This window comes from Podarcis liolepis, assembly GCF_965112155.1.
Source record: "Podarcis liolepis genome assembly, chromosome: 1".
Lineage (NCBI taxonomy): Eukaryota > Metazoa > Chordata > Lepidosauria > Squamata > Lacertidae > Podarcis > Podarcis liolepis.
The window spans coordinates 77,247,355-77,269,036 of NC_139554.1; the positions used below are offsets into that span (position 1 = coordinate 77,247,355).

The 21,682-nt window shown below is 42.7% G+C and overlaps 2 protein-coding genes across 3 annotated transcripts; one reads left to right on the forward strand and one right to left on the reverse strand.

Annotated features, from left to right (window-relative positions):
* Window positions 1-359: 359 nt before the first annotated feature.
* GATD1 (glutamine amidotransferase class 1 domain containing 1) lies at window positions 360-10,430 on the forward strand. Of its 2 annotated transcripts, none has more exons than XM_083479416.1 (8): window positions 360-776; window positions 1,830-1,906; window positions 3,251-3,356; window positions 4,981-5,088; window positions 5,679-5,773; window positions 6,523-6,616; window positions 9,187-9,298; window positions 9,667-10,430. In XM_083479416.1, exons 1-8 carry the CDS (start codon window positions 650-652, stop codon window positions 9,674-9,676), a joined length of 729 nt encoding a protein of 242 aa, XP_083335542.1. In that variant the 5' UTR covers window positions 360-649; the 3' UTR covers window positions 9,677-10,430. The 2 variants fall into 2 exon arrangements, with proteins under 2 accessions (XP_083335542.1, XP_083335543.1); XM_083479417.1 differs by having other exon boundaries at window positions 9,670-10,430.
* A 670-nt stretch (window positions 10,431-11,100) lies between these two features.
* TALDO1 (transaldolase 1) lies at window positions 11,101-21,281 on the reverse strand. The gene is made up of 8 exons (XM_083479399.1): window positions 20,995-21,281; window positions 15,320-15,443; window positions 14,901-15,008; window positions 13,862-13,993; window positions 13,376-13,551; window positions 13,002-13,199; window positions 12,051-12,196; window positions 11,101-11,378 (listed from the first exon to the last, which is right to left on the reverse strand). The coding sequence occupies exons 1-8, from the start codon at window positions 21,089-21,091 to the stop codon at window positions 11,346-11,348; spliced, it is 1,014 nt and encodes a 337-aa protein (XP_083335525.1). The 5' UTR covers window positions 21,092-21,281; the 3' UTR covers window positions 11,101-11,345.
* Between the last annotated feature and the right edge of the window lie 401 nt (window positions 21,282-21,682).

The window sequence follows — 21,682 nt, forward strand, 5'->3', positions numbered from 1 at the left end:
AATTTGAGAACAAATCAATAAAAGGAATCAATAGAACATGTTTCCTGCTCCAGAGAAGTTGTCCCATGCGAGTCAGAAAAAGCCTTGGTATGAAATTAACCTCATACATGGATTCTGGTTTTAAATGATTGGTTAAGCAGACAGTAATAGTCAATGTGCTGCTTCTCAATTCTGTTCCTGATTTCTCCGAGCATAAAAAGGTAAATAAAGGTTCTGCTGGATCAAGTCAAAGGTCCATATAGCTGAACTTTCTGTTTCCAGGTTAGCCTCCCTAGGGGAGCCAATGCAGAAAAGGCCTCTGCAGCTGGTCCTTGTGGATGTTTAGAGGCTGCTTAACCCTTCCCCTTCCAGCCCAGCTCAGACTCGAGAGCCGCCTGCTTTGTTTCAGGCGCTGGAGGGATCCACCCCTGCTGCTGCCGCCGCCACCGCCGCCTTCAAGGCATCGCATCCGCTTCCCCGCTCTGGCGGAGGGAGGAACCGCCCTACCCCGCAGTGACGCCACACCTGCCTCTGGCCCATCTCCCTCAGCTGGGGCCGCACGCACCATGGCGCCTGCGCAGCGCAGCCTGGCGTAGCCGAGCGGGGACAGGCCTCTCTGCCTGCACTCCAGGCGCTGCTAGGCTTCCCCACCTCCGCCGGCCGGGAGCGCATGAGAAGGCGCCCGCCGCCTGCTTCCTCTTTCCCGCGGGGAGGCTCCGCGGACGACGAGGCCGCCATCATGTCGGAGAGGCTCAGCAAGCCGACGTGCCTCATCGCGGCCAGCGCGGCCGCAGCAGGTGAGGGGCGGGCAGAGCGAGCTCGGGCTGGTGGGCGGGCGCCCCTCTGAGCTTTTTATCTCCTCGGCTCGCCTTGTGGCGGAGACGGAGCTGCGCGGGCGCCCGCGGGGCTTCTGCTCGGAGGACCCGGGGGTGGCGGGATGGAGGCGCCTGAGGGGAGGCCAACCCACGCCAGCGGCATTCCCATTTCTGCAGGGCGGGGCGAGGTCACCTTCTCATTTCTCTATTGTTATCATAATTGTTGTTGCTATTGTCCGTCGTGTAAGAGTTGCAGGAGCCCTAGCAAAATATACAACATTTCTTACAAAAAAAATTGCAACCCTAAACAGGAGAGGGGAGGCCGGGCCTGCCTTCCTGCACAAGCAAACATGACACCCCCCTTTTTTTGTATTGTAACAATCCGGAACACCTGCCACAGTCTCATTCTGGTACTCTTAGTCTCCAATATGAGCCTGAAATCCTTACTCATATTGTACGAATTGTGCTTGAAGCTGGCTTGTTGAGATTGCCCCTCACACACCACACCACACATTGAAAATGCTCTTATGCCACCTTAAACACTCGGGGAGGATCCTGGGAACTGCAGTTTGTTAAAAGATTCTGGGGATTGAAGTTCTTCTGTAAGGTCAGCCACCATGAGAGACTGCAGTTCTCTGTGTTTGTTAAAGTGGTTAGCGATACTTTGAATGTATGGTGTGGATGCAACCTACTTAATATTGCTCCCTGCCTTGAGCTCTGCTTCCCCTTTTTTTACTTTTATGATGTGGCTTTTTCTTATTGCATATCTCTCCTGCTGCATGAAATAGTTTGTCACAATTCTTCTCTCCTGGAGTTGTAAAACTGATTAGATGTTGATGTGATTTCTTGTCTGTTTGGGGCAACTGCCAACATCCTAAGCTGGCTGTCTTTTTCAATAATATTATGAATATTGTGTATTATTAAAATGCTCCTTATAGGAGAAAAATGACCACCAGGAATAGCAGATTAGTACTGTGAAAAATGTGCACTTGAAAACAAACGAAACATGTCTTTTGTTTAATTCCTGTTTTCCAGGGGTATCTGCTGATTCCTTCCTTCACTCTTTTACCCTGGCAAGCTCTGCTTTTAATCTACAGGTTGCTACTCCAGGGGTAGGTAAAAAATGTTAATACCTAACTGTGGATATTGTTGCAATAGATTTCAGACAGTAGTATTAGGCTCATTTAAAACAAACGGAACTTGCGAAAATCCATGAGTTTTATTCCTCGACCAGTGAAGATCATTTTTTGGTCTCTGAAAGAATTGTTGAGGGAGCTGCATCCCAGGGCAAGCAACTCATACCTCAAAATCACATATGTGTGTGGGTGGGAGGATTGGGTGAGGGGATTGGGATCCAGAGATACCAGAGATACGTTCCACAGAGAAACTTTCAGAATAAAGAGGCAGCCCTGCTTTGTAGGGCTGTTGGGTGGAAGTGCATTAGGTTCAAAAAATGCCTGGTGTTTTGCTGCCAGGTGTATTGCCTTGTTACATGAGGGAAGAATGCACAAACAATCCTTGCCTGCTGATTCTTTTTTCTTTGTAGCAGGAAGTAATTTTTATCCCCTGCTCCAGAAATTGGAGCCTTACTTTCAAGAGCCAAATGTGGCTCCCCAGGAGGCCATTGGGACTCTCCCCAGGACACACTTTTTCATAGACTTGCTTTGCGCGCTCTTTGAGTGTTCTTGCCTAACTGGAATATGTCCTTCAAATCTGAAAATGTTTCTTGCTTATCTGGATAGAGGCATGAGCATCCATGGGGTGTGTGTGTGTGTGTTGAGACAAAAAGTACAGGTACTTTTATCCTCATTTTTTGTACAAAATTAGCCTACCGTACTTCCTGCTTTGAGTGTTTTACTCGCATTCTCCCTGATGAATTCCTGCAGATGCCCATGAATACAAGAGTGTGTGTAGAAACTAGCCTACTGCACAAAGCTAATATTCTGAATAATTGATCTGCCCACTTTTGCCTCTGGCCCTGCACTCCACTGGCATGCAGCCTCCAGAAGGCTGCTCAGATGGAAATGTGGTCTTGGCACTGAAGTTCTCCATCCCTGTCCTGCCATCTTACCCGAGAGCCCTAGCCTGCTCTCTCCTCTCCCTACTTGAGGGGGGAGGGTGTCTACATCACTCTGACTTTGGAAATAGAGAGGGCAGTAAATATAGGTCTTTTAAGTGGAAACAATTAGTTTTAGGCTGTGTTATTTGGGAAAGGGAGAGGCATTGGTTTGAGCTGCAGTGCTGTTCATATGTGTAGCTTTGTGCATGTTTTACAAAATCAGAACCACTTGTTTGCATATGAATTGTCTATCTTATTTCAGTCAATCACCAATAAATGGTATGTCTTAAAAAAATGGGTGCTTTTATCAGATCTTGCCCATGTATAAACTCTTGCATTTAACTAGGCTTTCCTCACATATTTTCATTAATTGAGCTTTGAACAATGATTCTGCTAGGGAAAGTCAATTGATTTCACTGGTGTTAATGAGGCAAACATGCGTTGGATCCAGGACTTCCGAATGAAATCTTACGCAAATCCTGCCAAGCTGGAATCAACTGATGGTGAGGTATCTTTTAACTTGCAACTCAGGGTCTGTTCTCTGTGCACAAACTGTTCTTATCTACACAATATAGTGCTCCTTGCTGCCAACTCTATCAAACTTAAGCACTCATTGATTTTAAAAGTGATTGTTGAGCATGTGCTGAGAATAATGCTATTACTGTTTCTTTTGCATTTTTAGCAATGATTTAGATAGGTTTTTTCCTGTTTGCCGCAATCTCAAGGCCTCTCTTGTATTTGTGACAGAGAGTATTCAGATATGATAGGGAACTATGGTTTCCTTCTGTGACAGTAAGCTATGGCAGATCTAAGGCTCACACATTCCTTCCTCCACTCCTTTGCATCCAAGGGGAAACTGAAAGGTATCACTTTCACTTTTAAACTGACAGCACTTTCCTGTGATATCTAAGCTTGGTGAACTATGGTTTATTTCAACTGTAACTTGTGAAAACAAACCAGGGTCAAGGAGTGGTTTGGGATCATGGCTTGTTTTCAAACCATAGCTTGAACAAACATTGTTCAGCTCCCTGAGGGAACTGTGGTTAGTTTAAAATAGAGATTTTCGCACCATGGTTGCAAAGGAAATGGTGATGGGAGGGTGCCTTAAACCCAAGGCTCACCATGGTTTCCCATTGCATCTGAATTGACATTTTCCTGCCAGTGACCTACCAGATCACTTTGGGGAGGAACAAAACCTGAAATAGGAGCATAAATCCTCATAAGGCAGCCCCCTCCATAATGTTGCCTCTCATTTTTATTTGATGGGCAATTGGTTTGTCTGTAGTTTTCAGACGCAAACATGGTCATGAGCAGTTTTCAGACATTCTGTCCTGTTTCAGTGTGACCTCAAAACAGAAAACAGTGGGCCAAAGGGAATCTAGCCTGCTCTTAATAGTTTCGGAGTGTGGTCAATAGAGCCCATTCCAATGCTTTCTTGAACAGGCCCCTTCCAATTACCCCATAATGAAGAATCATTCCTGTGTGCACTTAGGGATAGTGTTGCTGTGGGAACAAAGCTTCCTGTGAAAGGGACACAGTGGGGAAGGAGAGCAGCAACTATTCTTCTGAAGTCAGCTGCAGGGTTGTTTCCAAAGCTGTCCTCTTGCACCTTGTTGCACCCTGGAGGCTGTGGTTGGTTTGGAGTAATGGCTCTACCCCTCATTCCAGGTATGGTAATCCCCTTGATGGGCAGAACAGGGAAAAGGTGGAACAACTCTTCACACCTTCAAAATCACACCTGCCGTTGGAGCAGGTAAAGTAAGAGCCAGGTCACTGGGGGCAGTGAATATGGGAGAGGGGTCATAAATGTATTTGTAGAAAGGCACTGTTCCTGTAGTGCCATCTCCAGGAATACTGGTTTGGGGGAATGAAGGGGAAGGCAAAGGCCATTATTAGGAGAGCAAGGATTTAATTGGCACATTATAGGACTTTAGTGACTAAAAGCTGGGGGAGTGAATGGGGTTGCATGAAATATTTTGGGGTGTACCCACTAACCCATGGAGTCATCCCTGCCAGCCTGTCAACCTTGAACAGGCTATATCACTTCAACTATATCACTTTAGCTGGTTTTGAAATAAACAGAACTTGCGAGTGTCGTAAGCTTCTTTGCTGCTTCTTCCTCCCTAGGTGCCAGATACCATGCTTTGTTGATTCCAGACTGTCCTGGTGCCATGGTGGATCTGGCAAACAGTGGTTACTTAGCTAGAATATTGCAGCATTTCAGCTCTGAAAACAGTAAGTAAACTTCCTTGGGGATTTATGCTTTATTCTGTACACTTTGTGCATCTTAGACTGAGAAGCATATAAACTGCTAAGACTAATTAAGATCTCTCTTTCTGGTAGGGGCGAACATCCAGGAGGTCTTAAGGAAAATTATTGATAATGTGGAAACAGTAGCAAACTAGTGCAAACTCAGTTCAGTAACATAAAAACAATTGTAGCCAGTTTAGAACCTAACATTGTGGATGTGCATCGCTTAATCTACAAATACCAACACCGAACTTCTTTCCACATCTTTTTTACACAGCCCCTCCCCCCAGCAATGTTTGCTGTCAGTCAAATCTTAGTCATTCTCAGTGTTTTTTATGCCTTGAATCAGATTTGGAGAACCTGTGGCCCTCGAGATATTGCTGAGATTATAGTTCCAACATCTCTGTTCATTGGTCATGCTGGCTGGGGCTAATAGGAGTTGGACTGTATCACAGAAATACCTGAAGTCAGTTAGATGGGAATAATATTTTGTAGCATAACTGAACTTCTTGGGGGGAAATCAGTTGTAATTTTTCTGAATAGGGATTTTTAGATGAAGCTGTTTTTCTTTGTAGAACCCATATGTGCTGTTGGACATGGAGCTGCCGCCTTATGCTGTGCCACAAATGAGGACAAATCCTGGGTATTTCAGGAATACAGCTTAACAGGTGTAGGTGCAGTATGTTTAAGCAAATCACGACTTTTCATATATCACTCTTCTAAAACTCAAGTTTCTGTTCTGATGAGTCCCGTAAGAAGTAGCCTTTGTCTACATTTTATATGTGGCTTTCCCCTTGGGCTTCCCAGATTACAACCACAGATCTGCTCCAAGCCTTTTATAGTAGTAGTCTGTTTTCAGTGAAGCAAAGCACATATTTACTGGCGTTTAATTCAGGGTCATTGCAAGGTGAAATGACTGATAAAGTTGTATTTATTTACTTTTTAAAAAATATATATAGCCAAAAGACTCCTCAAAGCAATTTAGAAAAATAATCTCAAGAAGATCACAGTATAATCAATGCAAACATAGCCATATGCATTATGTAGTTTTAACTACTAACTGTGAGGGAAACCATGTTCTTAAGTTTTCTGTTGATATGCTAGCAGTGGGATAGAAAGGTGCATGTTTACTTAAATAACTTTATTTTAGGCTCAGGTATAAAAAGAGTGTTATGAACTAATGCAGCAATAGGCTCACTTCAGCCTTGTTCCTTCTCCCCTCCCTTTAAAATTAAGTCCTGTGACCCACTAATGTATTTTGTGTGGTTTGATTCCTTGGTTAGGAACTACTTGGTTGGATCAGACCAAGGTCAACCTAGTCCTGTATTCTTTGCAAGAATCTAGTCAAGGTGTTGGGTAGCCCAAAGAAAACAGTATCTTCTTCGTGTTTTGTGACATTTATTTTCTTGTATCTTCCAGCCTTGTGTGTATGAACTAATAAGACTGCCTAGTTTTGCCAGTTTGCCTATTATCTTTGAGGACTTTGCAAAAGATTCTGGAGCTATCTATAGCGGTATGTCATTTAAGGCTCTGTTCCCACAGGTTTTTAATCAGTAGTTGATTAAGTAAATATGATGAAGAAATGCTTGGGTTGTACTGTATTAATGCAAAATCTAATGCAGATGTAAGACCTTAAAAGTGGAAGTTAGAAAGTGCTTGTCAAAATTTCTCATTAAAACATTCAACAACATGGAAGCTATAACAGCCCAGCATTCCACAGTAAATCTCCCAACCTTGGAGATGAGCTGAACAGAACTATTTCATAATTCAGGCACCCCCAAACTTGGCCATCCAGCTGTTTTGAGACTACAATTCCCATCATCCCTGACCACTGGTCCTGTTAGCTAGGGATGATGGGAGTTGTAGTCCCAAAACAGCTGAATTTTGGGATGCCTGTCATAATTGAACTCACAGGAACTCCATTTCAGTCTTTGCCATTGACCATCTCAGAAATGAAGTCAAGCTTGTTCATGAGTGGAATCTGAATGCCCTGCTGGAGAGCCCTCTAGTGGTCCTTAATGTTGTTGCAGGCAGAAGTTAAGATCCACTGTGTTCTTACCATATTTTTCGCTCTGTAACACGCACCTGACCATAACACATACATCGTTTTTAGAGGAGGAAAACAAGGGAAAAAACATTCTGAATGAAACAGTGGATGTATCATTTTTGTGCTTCATGCTGTGGCCACAGACATGTGATCTGATGGTGAATTTGGGCTGACCCAATGCAAAGATCCTGAGGATCCATGTGGATCCATGCTTTGTAACCACGTTTTTGCACCACTGCAGCCCCAGGCAACAGTGGGTGCGTGATTTGGGGGGGGGCAGGCTGTAGCCATGGACATGCTATGTGATCTGATGGTGAATTTGGGGTGACCCAATGCAAAGATCCTGAGGTTCCATGTGGATCCATGCTTTGTAACCACGTTTTTGCACCACTGCAGCCCCAGGCAACAGTGGGTGCGTGATTTTTGGGGGGGCAGGCTGTAGCCATGGACATGCTATGTGATCTGATGGTGAATTTGGGGTGACCCAATGCAAAGATCCTGAGGATCCATGTGGATCCATGCTTTGTAACCACGTTTTTGCACCACTGCAGCCCCAGGCAACAGTGGGTGCGTGATTTTTGGGGGGGCAGGCTGTAGCCATGGACATGCTATGTGATCTGATGGTGAATTTGGGGTGACCCAATGCAAAGATCCTGAGGATCCATGTGGATCCATGCTTTTTAACCACATTTTTGCACCACTGCAGCCCCAGGCAACAGTGGGTGCGTGATTTTGGGGGGGCAGGCTGTAGCCATGGACATGCTATGTGCTCTGATGGTGAATTTGGGCTGACCCAATGCAAAGATCCTGAATATCCATGTGGATCCATGCTTTGTAACCACATTTTAAGTGGGGAGGGAAGGAAAAACACAGAAGGGACATGGAGCACAAGAGGGGTGTGCAGAGAAGCAGCTGGCTAAGAATGCAGGAGAGGGGTATAACGGGAGGGAGGAAAGGAAGGCAAAAGTTTTCCCCCACCCACCCACCCAGCTCGCGCGCTCTCTCTCCCACCTGCATGTTTTCCGGCTGCCTGATACATATTTTTTTTAATTGCCTTGACAGAAGATAGCATTTTAATTGCATTAAGAACTATTTAGCAGCGAAACCTAAGCTTTGCCATCCCTTAAGAGGTACAGACACTGTAATCTTCCAGATCGCATGAATTTACAGGCAAAACACTGTTTAAGGATTTCATCCTTTTAAATGGAAGAAAGCATATTTGAATGCTGTGTGTCCTCAAAAACAAAAGCAGGAAGTCAAATCAGAATTTCAAGCTGAACCTGTAATCTCTCTTCCCTTCACAAACATTGTTCCCTCCGGAGCATGGAGAGGAATTAGAAGGAAGGACGCTCTGCTTTCCCCTCTGCTTGCCTGGAGGGGAGGGGCTTTCCCTGCTCTTTGTTCCGTTTGAGCAAACACAGCAACGAAACAGAGGGGGTGGGCAGTAAGACCCTGAGGCAGAATGCAGGAAAGCAGCCGCTTCCTCTTTTCAGGTTTCCCTTCTCCGAGATGCGATTTGATTTTTGCCTGATTTTTGCCTCCACTCGCGCCATTCGGCTCCAGGGACCACACATTCGCTCAATAACACGCACAGACATTTCCCCTTCCTTTTTAGGAGAAAAAATCTGTGTGTTATAGAGAGAAAAGTACGGTATATACCCTCAGCATGCTCTTGCACACAATTGTGCAATATTTTAAAAGATTAATAGGAAAATTTCATTCTATTTGTTTCAAACACTAAGGAGAGGGGAAGACAAGCACAAGAGTCACCGTGGCTCACATGCAATAATCTAAATCATAATCTGAGCCTGGCCAATGTTATAGATATCCCTATAATTGCTTGGGTTTTACAAGTCACAAAGGGCAATAAAAAGGGTTTGCAAGAGATTGAAAAAACAACAAATAATCAACTTATTAGGAAGATGAAATTAAATCGATAAACAGCAGTAAAGACTTGTGTATAGTTTTTCTTAAGTGTCTGAGAAATGGAGGTTGTAGTATGTAAATTAAGACATGAATATTTTCTCCCAATACAGCCAGCAAAGCAGATGCAGTGCATGTTGTATTGGACAGACACCTTGTCACTGGACAGAATGAAAATTCTACAGTTGCAGCTGTCCAGAACCTTGTTTTTCTTTGCAATGGCAGGTAAGAAAAGGTGGGGGAAGTTTCAGTAAAATTTTGTGCCACTGCAGACATAGCCCTTCAGTTCTGGAGTATTCTAGCCAATGTGTGTATGTCTGAGGCGGGAGACTAGTTTTATATTAAGAATAAAATTTATTTAGTTACAGCTAGCCAAACTCAATCTTTTTCTTCAAAGAAAAAATGAATATTAAAGGCTTAATGGGGTAGCAGTATGTAGCTTCATTTTTTAAAATAACCTGGTCAATTATGGATAAGTAGATGAAGCAGATCTCTGATGCTTAGCTGCTTGGTTTTTTTCTAGCAAATTATTACTGTAGTTTAGATGTGAGCTGTTTACAGTGATCTAACTATTATGTCCTACTTTCATTCAGCAGAAAATGACGGTGCTCTTTGTAAATGGGATGAATACAGAAGAAGTCTTCGACTTTGAGAAATGGAATGGAGAACACTGCACATTTGTAAGGATGGGGACTGTAAATCATGTGGTAAATACCTTAATTGAACTGTTTTCCTGCTTTTTTGAAAAACATTGTTCCATCTTGTGTTAATACAGAGTCTAAAAAGCCTGGCTAAACATGTAACATGAAAAACCATGGTTTGCAGCTCTGTCAACAGCTGAACACCTGAATTAGATATTTTTGAAGCTATTACTTTGTTAGTTACCCATGTGTCCAAGTCCTCATCCTTGTGCAGGACTATATGGTATTAGTTTACAGTTGTGGCAATTAACGAGAACATAACAATACAAAGTAAAGTATTTGTTACACTTTCACATAGGAGTTTTGAGTTTGATTGCAGGTGCTAAAAAGACTGCTGTATTGAGATTAGCTGAAAGTTAAAATAAGCTTCAGTTCAGTAAGCTACAAAAATTATTCTAGATAATGTCAACTCAACCTTTTTTTTGTAAGGCAAAGACCATGAAGATTCTATAAAGTGGAAATACAACAATTGAATGGAAAGGCATTTAGTATTGGGGCTGTGGTATGCGTGCTGGTTGGTTCGCTTAATGCTTTTAAAGATAATTTTATTTAGTTTTTTTGTACCACCCATGATTGTACAAGTCCATTTTTTATGACCACAGAAGAAAGTTAGAGAAGTTGTTGGACTCAATAAATATAATTTCACCCTCTTAAAAGTTTGTAGCGTAAGGACTTTTGGCTGTAGCTAATCAGAATTGTAATAGGCAACATCTAGAAGGCTTCAAATTGGCAAAGGCTGGTTTGAAGTAACACGTAATATAGCTGTTTCACAAAATGATTAGACAAATGCTCTTCTTAGTTGCTAGTAGCAGCTTGGCCATGTTTTTTGTGAAATCAATTTTAATTTACCTGTTTAGGCTGGCTTAGGTATTGTAAACCTTGTATAGGACCACAGGGCAGATTTCTAGTCATACAATATTCTGGCACCATACCAAGCCACCATTTGAATTTCCAAACATGAAGTTTACACTACAGCTACGTACCTAAGTGCTGCATTCCTAAGAGACCAAACTCACATCAAATCATGATTGCAATTGCAGTTTGCAAGTCTCAATTCAAACCATAATTGGAGATCCTTAATCATTGTTTGGTCAGATGCTTATTCAAGTTCATTTGGTACAGCTAGGTTAGTAATCATAATGGTATGTAAGGAAACAAACATCTTGCTTAGTGCTATGCACCCCATCCATAAAGTCTTCAGCTATTTTGATGATAATTCTTCAACACACTTCCGGCATTACGGTAAGTGTAGACAATATCCACATCCTTTCTATGAAGTAGGAATGAAACATCATACCTATTACTTAGTACAAATAGGTGAAAGCATTGTTGTACCACAATATTTTTATTATTACCACTACCACCATCATTTTGAAGGGAAACCCTTCCAGTCAATTGGTCCCTTAGTCATCTGCAACTCCCCCCACAGCAGTATCAATTTTGATATACAAAAGTGCCAAACACACTGAGAATATGTTAAGTTTGCAAAATCATATAAAAAGCTTGGAATACAGAAAATCCATTCATATGCAGCTTGTACAGCCGTTCAGCTTCCAAGAAGTTTGGCATGCCTACTTTCCGTTTGCAGCATTGAACATTCGTTCCTAAAAGAAGGAAAAAAATCAAGCATTTAACAGGAGGCAAATCATATGAAACATCCAGAAAATAGTTTCACATGTGTCAGTTTTCAACTTGTATACAGTGGTACCTCGCAAGACGAATGCCTCGCAAGACAAAAAACTCGCTAGACGAAAGGTTTTTCCGTTTTCGATTTGCCTTGCAAGACGAATTCCCCTATGGTTTTGCTTCGCAAGACGAAAACGTCTTGCGACTTTGTTAAACCGTTAAAACCGTGCTTCGCAAGACGAAAAATTCGCTAGGCGGCAAAACTTGCGGAACGAATTAATTTCGTCTTGCGAGGCACCACTGTAATTGAAAAACAGTATGGATTAGGGTTTAATAGATCTTGTCAATTTAATACTGATTTTATGAACATTTTACACTGCTTTATATAATAAAAACCTAATCTGCTTATTTAAAAATTTCCTAAAGGCAAGAGAAAGCAAAGCACTGTTTAAATTCAGTATTCTATATGGATATTGACAGTTCTAAACAATAATGTTAATCTCAAATATCCAGTTAGTCTTATGGAATTAACATGTCTTAATCTTCTCCATTGGTGAAGTTAGAAATGAAACAGAAGCTGCAAATAAGCCACATCCTTATATGACCTAATGTATAGCAGACTATAATAAAACCCTCTTAAATAATGTTACCTTTATCATCTGCTCCAATTTAACTGCATCAGCAGCAAACTTTCTGATTCCATCAGACAACTTCTCCACAGCCATTTGGTCCTCATTATGGAGCCAACGGAATGTCTTCTCATCCAGATGGATCTTCTCCAGGTCAGATGCCTGAGCTGAAATGAAGAATACATAAAGCTATTGAATCTTAGAAATCTAGCAGGCTATTTGGATAGAACAGCTCTTAATGGGTGCGGAGTCCTTTTCGCAAAATCATCCTATCACTAAATGCTAAGACAGCAATTGCTGCTGCTCAACTTTGCACAGCGCCCACAGCAAATGTTTATTCTGAACTCTTACAGAAATCAACCAGCTGTATAGAGTTTATGGTATGTATTTTTGTGTTTTTATATTGCAAACTACCCTGTGATCCTCAGATGAAGTACAATATAGAAAATAATATCTGTGCTGTGCTTTAAGCTCCACAGTAGGTTCAGCAACCTAAGTACAAGAGCAAACATGCTGATCTAAAAACTATTTTGGATATTTGATTATCAAAAAGATGAGCTGACAACAGTGCTTCTCTAATAGTTATACACAAGGCCAGAGCCTTTAGATATATTTACTCGAACTCCCGTCTGATCTTATCCAGAGAATACACTTGTTCAACAAGAGAAAGTTTAGAATAAAAGATTACCAACCCCCCCCCCCACATTCTCCATGTCAGCTCTGGGGTCTGTTAGATTACAATCCCTCTGATGCCAGATTCTACATGGAGCCACAGCCCCTTAAAATGCTTCAAAGATATATACGGTGATAAGGAATACCTTAATTGATTTACCCTGTTATGTAGAAGTCAACCCTTAAAACACACGAAGGACATTATAATGAACAACTGCTGGATTGTCACCCTAGTTAATCATCCTTAGTAAAATAATTTGCAAGACTATCACACACAATATATAAAAGAAGACAACCTACCATCTTTGACACTGAGCATCGGGGTTAGCTTGCCGCTATCTTTACTGAGCTCTCCCAGAAGCTTTGGTGAAATGGTGAGAAAGTCACAACCAGTCAGTGCTTTTATTTCTCCAGTGTTTCGAAATGAAGCTCCCATCACAATAGTTTTATAGCCAAACTTTTTGTAGTAATGGTAGATTTTAGTGACACTTTTCACACCTATAAAAGAATATGGAGTTGTTGTTTTTTTTAAAAAAAAGGATACTATGCAAAATTACTTAACCTTGAAGAAGCTCTCAGACCTCAACTCTTTAAAAAAAACCCTTCCTCTTAAAAAACTAAGCGTTTGGGCTTGAGTGTGTTAAAATCTTAATATGTTTGTCACAATCAATTACCTGGGTCTTCTGATGGCTCGTATGTCTTCTTGCCTGTATTTGCTACATGCCAATCCAGAATACGCCCAACAAAAGGAGAAATGAGGGTGACTCCTGCTTCTGCACAGGCAACAGCCTGAGCAAAGGAAAACAGCAAGGTCAAGTTGCAGTGGATCCCATGCTGCTCTTCAAGAACCCTGTTAAAAGAGACAGCCTTAGAACAGAATTGCTCCCCCCACCAACTATAATGATACTGCTGGAAAAAAGGAATAAACAATTTACTACATATATACATTTTCAGATTACTAACTTTTAGAAACTTTTGATTTGTCAGTATTTACCCCACAAAAAAACAACCTCCAGCTCTGAAAATCTAGTTTCATATCACAAACTGAATTACAGGTGTTTCAGTCTGGATAGGAGCAGGCACCTGAAAATAAGAGGTGACTGCTTAGTATTAGATTATATTGCATCTATACTACATTAACGCATAAGGTACAAACTTACTTGGCAGCCTGAATGCCCTCCCATGTTGATGACAGCTTGATGAGGATGCGATCTTTACTAATTCCTGCTTCTTTATAAAGATCTATGAAGTGTCTGGCCTTCTTCACCATGCCTTCCTTGTCAAAAGACAACCTTTAAACCAAAGAATTTTTTTAAAATGTGCAAGCATTCATCTTTTTTGTTGTTGTTTTTTTAGTTTACTGTATAGTTTTTCTCCATTAATCATGGGTAGTAGCTCAGTAGGTAGAAAATCATTTGGCATTAATGTGTTTAAGCTTGAAGTGTTACAAATCTATTGGTTTGCATTTATGTGGAGACCTTAGCGCATAATTGGACTTGTGACCGGGTTCTTGTTAAAAGTTTGGTTATTTTGGAAAAAGAAAAAATGGTGCCTCTTTGAATTTTCTGGGATTTCCTCTCTCCAGCTAAACAGAACTTTTAACACAAAAGTATTGAGCAGAATAATTTGTCAAGTCAGCACTTTCCCTTATGTGGCAATGTCTATTTTGTTGTTTATACCCCTGTTAGGAGCACATCTTTCCAATGTGTGTACTCATGGCAATATGGTGTGCAAGCACCTTTCTACTAATTCTAGTATGTATGTATGTATGTATGTATGTATGTATGTATGTATTAAATTACACCCTCCCTTTCCTAAAAATAAAGTGGCTAGCATAATAAAAGCAAAACAAAAAATTAAACACATATTCTATAAAAGCAATCGCATAAATAAGATCACCAACATAAATAACAAACAGCTTAGGACAGGGCTGGCAAGCATCTTATTCACAAAGGCCTTTCTTTATAAAACACCTCCAAGATCTTCACCACACGGCAGAAGATCATAGTGGTGGTGAAGGCATGAGCAAGAACTCCAGAGCTTAGGCATGATTACCGAGAAGGCCCTCCTCCCACTAGTCCCAACAAGGAATTATGCCAAGATTGATTACACAAGAGGGCCTTAGCTGAAGAACTGATGAGCAGCCAGCTTCCTTTATTTTAAGGCAGAGACCTAGAAGGCAATTCAGGAGACACACACCTTGCATCTACTTCTGTGGACACACGGCCAGGTATCCTCTTCAGTATTTCTGCCCCAAACAATATAAAAAGCTTGTCACAAGCATTTTTAACTTGGTCATCTTCTGACCTGGAAATAAATAATCACAAGAGAGAATAATGAATATCCAGGAAAAAGAATGATGATGTGATGATAATGTCCCCCCCAAAAATTGGCCACAGCTCCATTGGGAATGGCTAATTGTTTGCACTATGGTTTGGTCTTGGTTTCTGATAGCCATAACCTTTTCTTGGAGGGAGATGATATGCTGTTAAATTACAATACAGGAGGGCCAGAAGAAAATACACAATGGTATCATCATGAGGGGTCATAGCTGCCAAGTCTGAATATGAATACACTCACCCACCACGTTCCCTTTGACAAAATACTAATGGACTTACCCACCAAGTTTCCTCCCATATGCAATAGCATCTTCCACCAGTTGCTGGTAGGATGGCATCTGAGCTGCAGCAAGTATCAAGGAAGGGTTGGTGGTAGCATCCAGAGGCTTATACTCCTCAATAGCTATGGGAGACAAAAGCAATCAGGAAAAAAACCTTGGTTGGTTAGCATGAAAATAATTTATTTTAAAGATGGGATTGTTACGGCTAAAATCTGGGTGCAGGGCTACTCTGCCACCCAGCTCGTCGGACTAGGTCCGCGGGTCCATGCGGAAGAAAATGAGCTCAGCCAGAAGCAGGAGCAAACTGCAGAAGATCCAAGTTTATTGCACAACAGGTTCAAGGCGAGATTGAACAGTGAGAAAGGGGTGACATGAACTTTTGAAATTTCCCTCCATATCCCAGAATACAGTGCAAAATACATCCCAGTTACATCATGAATACATTAGGAAGAGGTTGGGTTACACCGGATTAACATATGGAGGAGGGAGGGGGGAATATGCAGAGAGCTGGAGATATGGAGGAGGGAGGGGGGAATATGCAGAGAGCTGGAGATATGCGCAGATAAGCACATCCTGAGAAGACAATGGTCCATGTATGCATAGTCTGTCACCTGGCATTGCCCGGAGGAAGGGCTTGGCAGAGCGACTTGACCAGATTAGGGTCTTGACACCTTGCTTGAGGGATTATGGAAGACAGGGAAGGTGTCATGGGGTCCTAGAGAAATTGAGCAAACTGGCACGTTGATTTTCTATGAATTTTATAGATTTTAGTCCCTTTTGACATTGACAATTGGAAATAAATGGATATATTGTAGCGAAGAAGGTGAAGAAGACATGCCCCCCCTTCCGTATCAGGGTGGAGTAAACTTAGCTAATTTGCTATTCCAGAAGCATAATCTTGTTAATAACAATTAAACAGATGCCAAGTTTGGGTATCAATTAGTCAGATTGCTGTACAAAGTGTGACTGAACCACACAGTGACTAAGAATTGGAAGCCTAGTTCTCAAATGGCAAACATGAGCTGTACCACTTTTAGACTGCAGGTAGGGCATCATATGCCAGAATGTTTCTCCATACGAAAAACATAGCATGACTTCAAATTCTATGCCTTGTTCTGGACAGTTTGGTATACCAGTCTAAAGGCAAAACCCTGACTCCCAAATACACCAGCTAGGATAAGTTAGGGTGTTGTGCATCTCCCTATGTCCCAGCTGAGCTGGTGTAAATAATTCACTTTGGTGTAGATACTTGCACCAGGCAGAGGGAAAGCCCTGCTAGCATAGGTTATGACAATAACAAGGACAATAGTGAGATGTGTGTCAAGGGCACAGAATGGACAAAGAGGGAAGAGGAATGGACAAGGTTCTGTTGCTCCATCCCTTTTGTGGTCCTGCCCACAGGGAGCAGGTGGTGCTGTGGTCTAAACCACTGAGCCTCTTGGGCTTGCTGATTGGAAGGTTGGCAGTTCGAATACCTGTGACGGGATGAGCTCCCGTTGCTCTGTCCCGGCTCCTGACAGCCTAGCAGTTCAAAAGCACACCAGTGCAAGGAGATAAATAGGTACCACTGTAACAGGAAGGTGAATGGCATTTCTGTGCACTCTGGCTTCTGTCACGGTCCTCTGTGCACCAGTAGCTGTTTAGTCATGCTGGCCACATGACCTGGAAAGCTGTCTGTGGACAAACACTGGCTCTCTTGGCTCGAAAGTGAGATGGGCCCTGCACCCCATAGTTGCCTTTGACTGGACTTAACCATCCTTTTTACCTTACCTACCCACAGAACTCATGCAATTTACACACAGGTATAACAAACTTCATATTCGCCACATAGGAACCAACGTAAGGACAGAAAACGAAGGTTTATACTGTTTCCCTACCATCTTGTCTCCCCCTAGCAAGGACCAGTTAACTTACATAAGAGATGCAGCCAGTATACCTGATGTGTGTCATTACCTACAGTTCTTGGTTAGGTCTGTTCTTCCCAAGTGGCATCTATGGAATTATTAGTTTTAGCACAATTTTGTTAATAATCACCATTTGTTCAGAACATAGAGAAAGCAGTTGGGCTAGTGCTTAGATATTTTTCTCCCAAGCATTTGGATATGAACATCCTTGAGAATCAAAATTAAGGAACAATGAAGAAGTTAAGTTATGCAAACTACTCAATGTATGAACTTCCTTATTTTTGAAGCATGAGGAAATATTACTTCCTTCATCTCCTCTTCCCCTACCTAAATACTGCATGCCATTTCCCCTTTTCTGTAATATTTTATCACTCACAAATCCAGAATTCTGGCTTATACTGCATATTAGTATGCACTTTATAGTGTGTAATCCCTCAGACATGTGAATTTAGAATCTAAATGCTTGTTCTGACTCCTTAGATCAAGGAACAAAAATGCTTACTCATTGCAAGCTAAAGTAAACAATGTTCCACCCACTATTCATAACTCTTTGTAGCATTTCAGTTTTATTTCAGACAATAGTTATGCAGCACAACACCCAAGATTAACAAAGCAGTTGAACTTTGATTTTGAAGAGCTAATCCATTTTAAAGCAGAAGCGTCTTATAGTTTAGATATGGAACAACTTCAGTCTTCTGCAGTTAATGATCTGATTTCCATCACACTAAGTCAGAGGTCACCCACATTTTTTGGACTAGTGGGCACATTGTGAATTTGGAGAATGTGCTGGGAGCACCAGTCACAAAATGAGCCACTGCACTAAGCCAAACTTTGGACAGCTTGACCCAGCAGCAAAAAGGACCAGAGGAGTGAAGTAGCTGTTAAGTTCCTCTCCAGGATCCAACACACTCATGTACTTGGCCTGAGCCATGATGTGACACAGCATGACATGTAAACCAAGCCAGTGAAGCCACTACATAGTAATTGAATCCCTGTGGTCTACTACAATATTTTGAATGTATAAAGCAGGAGTGTATTCTTACAATCTGTTTACAAAAGAAAGGCAGTTTACCTTCTACCCAACCCTCTTATTGTTGTTCATCTATATCAAAGGAATGGTATACAGAAAAATGGTCTATAGATTTCCTAAATACTAGCTCAAGTGTTTACTTTTAATGAATAAAGTAGGGAACTATGTGAAGTTTGATGGGTCTCCTAGAGTATATAAAGCACAACTTCGAAGACACCCCCTTCCCCTCCCAAGTCGGGTAAGAATGTACAAGTCTGAACTGATACCTGGCTAGATGGGGGCCAATAACTAGAAGCTGAATCCTTACAAGACAAAGATTCCATGGCTGGGTGGCTTCCAGGTGCAGGAAACAGGCAGACTGGATGGGGTTGCACTCCCCTAAAAAAAGTAGATGCATAGTCTCGCGGTGCTTGTAGAACTATCAAGAACCTTTTACCAACTTTTGACTGATGCACCAGCTATAACCCCATGCTGGTAAGCTCAAGGATGGATAACTGTAACATGCTCTGTATGCAGCTGCTCCTTAAACTGGTGAAACCATTTTGAAAATCTGAAGGCAACAACACACTTACTAGAAGGATGTGTTTCATATGTGAAACTACAGCTGGGTGTAACTGAAGGATAGACATTGTAATCTGAAATGCCTTTGTACTGATAATCATCTCCAAATTACCCTAAGGACATGCCAGTTTTCTTGCCAAAGTTGCACAAGAGGCATCACAATAATGCAATATGTCCATCAACCTTTGTGACATTCTTAGCTATGTTATGCAACATTTACTGGATGAACACAGCATCCCTCAAGCACAAAATTAGTTTTCTGTGATTGACAAATAAGGTACGGTACCCTCACCAGAAAGAGGCTACACACAATTCTGCCCATTTTGGAAGTGAGTTATTTGACAAGGCTAATTTCAATATCCCTGACACTATACATATTCAGTAGCAATGCAGGTCTAGTTTTGTTTCTGCACCTTAAGTCACTTCCTTCCCTTTCCATAATGCTTCAAATTTGAAAATACATTGTGAAACGTTTCTCATTCGTTATAACGAAACTTTAACAAATTACAATACACAACACAGGGAATCTCCTGTCCCAAAATTTCTTATTCATAATTTTCAGGATTTTCTCCCTTCTGCATTTGCCAACTCAGTAATCATTAGCAGGATGCTGTAACCAGTTCAGTAACAGAAGATTTCAATGTCTTTCATAAGACTATTTACAAAATACACCTTGTCTGTTTAGCTCAGATTTTATTTTGGGCTGTGCATACTTGCTATAAAAAAGAGCAAGGCTGCATTTAAGCAATTTAAATTCTGAATCAAGAAATGTTGCATTTGGCAAACACTTCTAATTTCTATACAGCAAAGTAGTGGAATGCATACAACTCTGCCTTCAGTTATAGGATAATAGTAATTAATTATTATTATTATTATTATTATTATTATTATTATTATTATTATTAATACTCTGCCCATCTGGCCAGGCTTCCCCAGCCACTCTGGGTGGCTTCCAAAAAAAATTTTAAAATACTGTAATACATCAAGCATGGATGCATTCAGATTAACTTCATTTAAAAACTTATTACTGAAGCAATTTTTATCAGAAACTATATTTTCTGTTAATGAACAGCATACTTCATTACAACAGGCAAGGACTGAGTTGGGATTTGCAGAAAGTCATAGTGAGTGCTGGGCCAAGAACCTGCATCACAGCATCCTAGTACAACCTGCAGTTCATTGACTTGATTGATTCAATTCAAGCAACAGGCTTTAACTTTTAGACTTGGAGCTGGTGCCCAGTGTACCTCGGCTATGAGTGATCGCCGAAAAAGGGAAGTGATTATTAAACTGTGGCCCAGCGTGTCGCCACTAGAGGAGAAAGGATTACCGTATATCCAAGCAAGTCGTTCTTAACAGTAGTCCTACTGAAATCATTGGCTCTTTTATTATGTTGCTAGCTTTGGCTGCTTTTAAAAATATTTTATTTATACTGCATTGCTCTTCGACATAATTCAGTTTAGCAGAAATTTAATGAAGATCTTGGCTCAGCAACTGCTTCCTCCACTCTCAGAGCTAAACTGAGTTTATGGACTGCCTGCTTCCAACAACCTGAAAGCTGCAACAGCACCTACTAAAACGCAAGTGCAAGCCTTTCGTGAGCGAGTCCATTTCAGATGTGCATGAAGTTTGCAAGAACCTAAATAAAGCCAAACACGCCCATCCCCCCCCCAACTTTGACTCTGCCGTCTCGGGTTAGGCAGCTATGGCAGCAACCACCGAACAACTAACATGCTCCTAAACAAATGATCGAAGTCAAGCGGCAGACTATGGGAGGGAGGGAGCCACTTTGCTGGATTTCACTCAGGGACGCAAACCCAAAAGGGATGCAGCAGCTGAACCTATGCCCTTTCCACGACCCTTTGAGCAGCCGCCGCGGCCCGGCGTTGTTGCCTCCTCCCTACGGAAGCAGCGCCGCCGGCTTGGCCAAGAAAGCCTCGTTAATCCAATTTGCTTCAGCTGCGTCTCCCCTTCCCGCCCGACGCCATTAGCCGGTTTCCCAGCACCCGAGGCGGAACTCTTCCACCCAGTTGCCAAAGAACCAGAGCGAGACCCGGCGCGTCTGCGCGGGGCCGACGGCCACCGCCGCGCACCCGGCTCCTCCGAGGCATGGAAGCCGCTGAAGCAGCCGGGAGACCCCGCTGGCTCAGCCGCCGCCGCCCCCTCCTCCCTCCTCACCGTGGAAGTCCCCTGTGTCGGCCACCACCGTGGTGTGCTGCTTGAGCTGCTCCAAGGCCGACTCCATCTTCTGCCTCTTCACTGGGGAAACCGACATGGTCCACCTGCGCCTCGCGAGACCCTTTATATATTGTGCGCCCTTCGACGGAAGCGTTGGCAAGGGGCGCGCGCCCTTCTTCCGCCCTTCCTCCCTCGCACCACTCAAGGGCTGCGCGTGACAGGCGGCGACCGAGGCGGCTTCTGCACGCTGGGGGTACAGGCAGGGGCGGGGTTAAGGAGAGGCGCCTGCGCCTGCGCTGCGGCCGAACGGGTTTCTCCCATTCTCTTCAGCCCGCCTCCTCGAAGAGAGAACCAACTAACTCGGGAAGAGGTTGCGCAAAAGGGCTCGAGTGGAAAGCGCGGGCGGGAGAGGAGAGCTTCAAGGTCTGCAGCCAATCGCGGGCAGCGGCTGACCGTAGGACGAGCGAATGGAGGCCGCGTGAGGAGAGGGAAGCAACCAATCGCAGGAGGGGGAGGAGGCGGCGGCGGAGAATGGAAAAAGCGGCTGCTCTCTGAGTGTGTGTGGTTTCTTCTGGGACACGTGAAGGCTCACAGCGTTCAAAAGTTGTTAAAGGAGGCGGAAGGTGGTGGATGATCTGTCAGCGTAGCTCGTGGAGTGCTCGCCTTGTTTTTCTCCTGCGACAGCCTG

Coding starts and splice junctions, on each gene's coding strand:
- GATD1 (XM_083479416.1), top strand. CDS start 650: ATGAGAAGGCGCCCGCCGCCTGCTTCCTCTTTCCCGCGGGGAGGCTCC. Junction 777..1,829: donor GGCCAGCGCGGCCGCAGCAG/GTGAGGGGCGGG, acceptor CCTGTTTTCCAG/GGGTATCTGCTGATTCCTTC. Junction 6,617..9,186: donor TTCTGGAGCTATCTATAGCG/GTATGTCATTTA, acceptor CTCCCAATACAG/CCAGCAAAGCAGATGCAGTG.
- TALDO1 (XM_083479399.1), bottom strand. CDS start 21,091: ATGTCGGTTTCCCCAGTGAAGAGGCAGAAGATGGAGTCGGCCTTGGAG. Junction 13,552..13,861: donor GAGGGCATTCAGGCTGCCAA/GTAAGTTTGTAC, acceptor CTCTTTTAACAG/GGTTCTTGAAGAGCAGCATG. Junction 12,197..13,001: donor GATGCTCAGTGTCAAAGATG/GTAGGTTGTCTT, acceptor TCTTCATTTCAG/CTCAGGCATCTGACCTGGAG.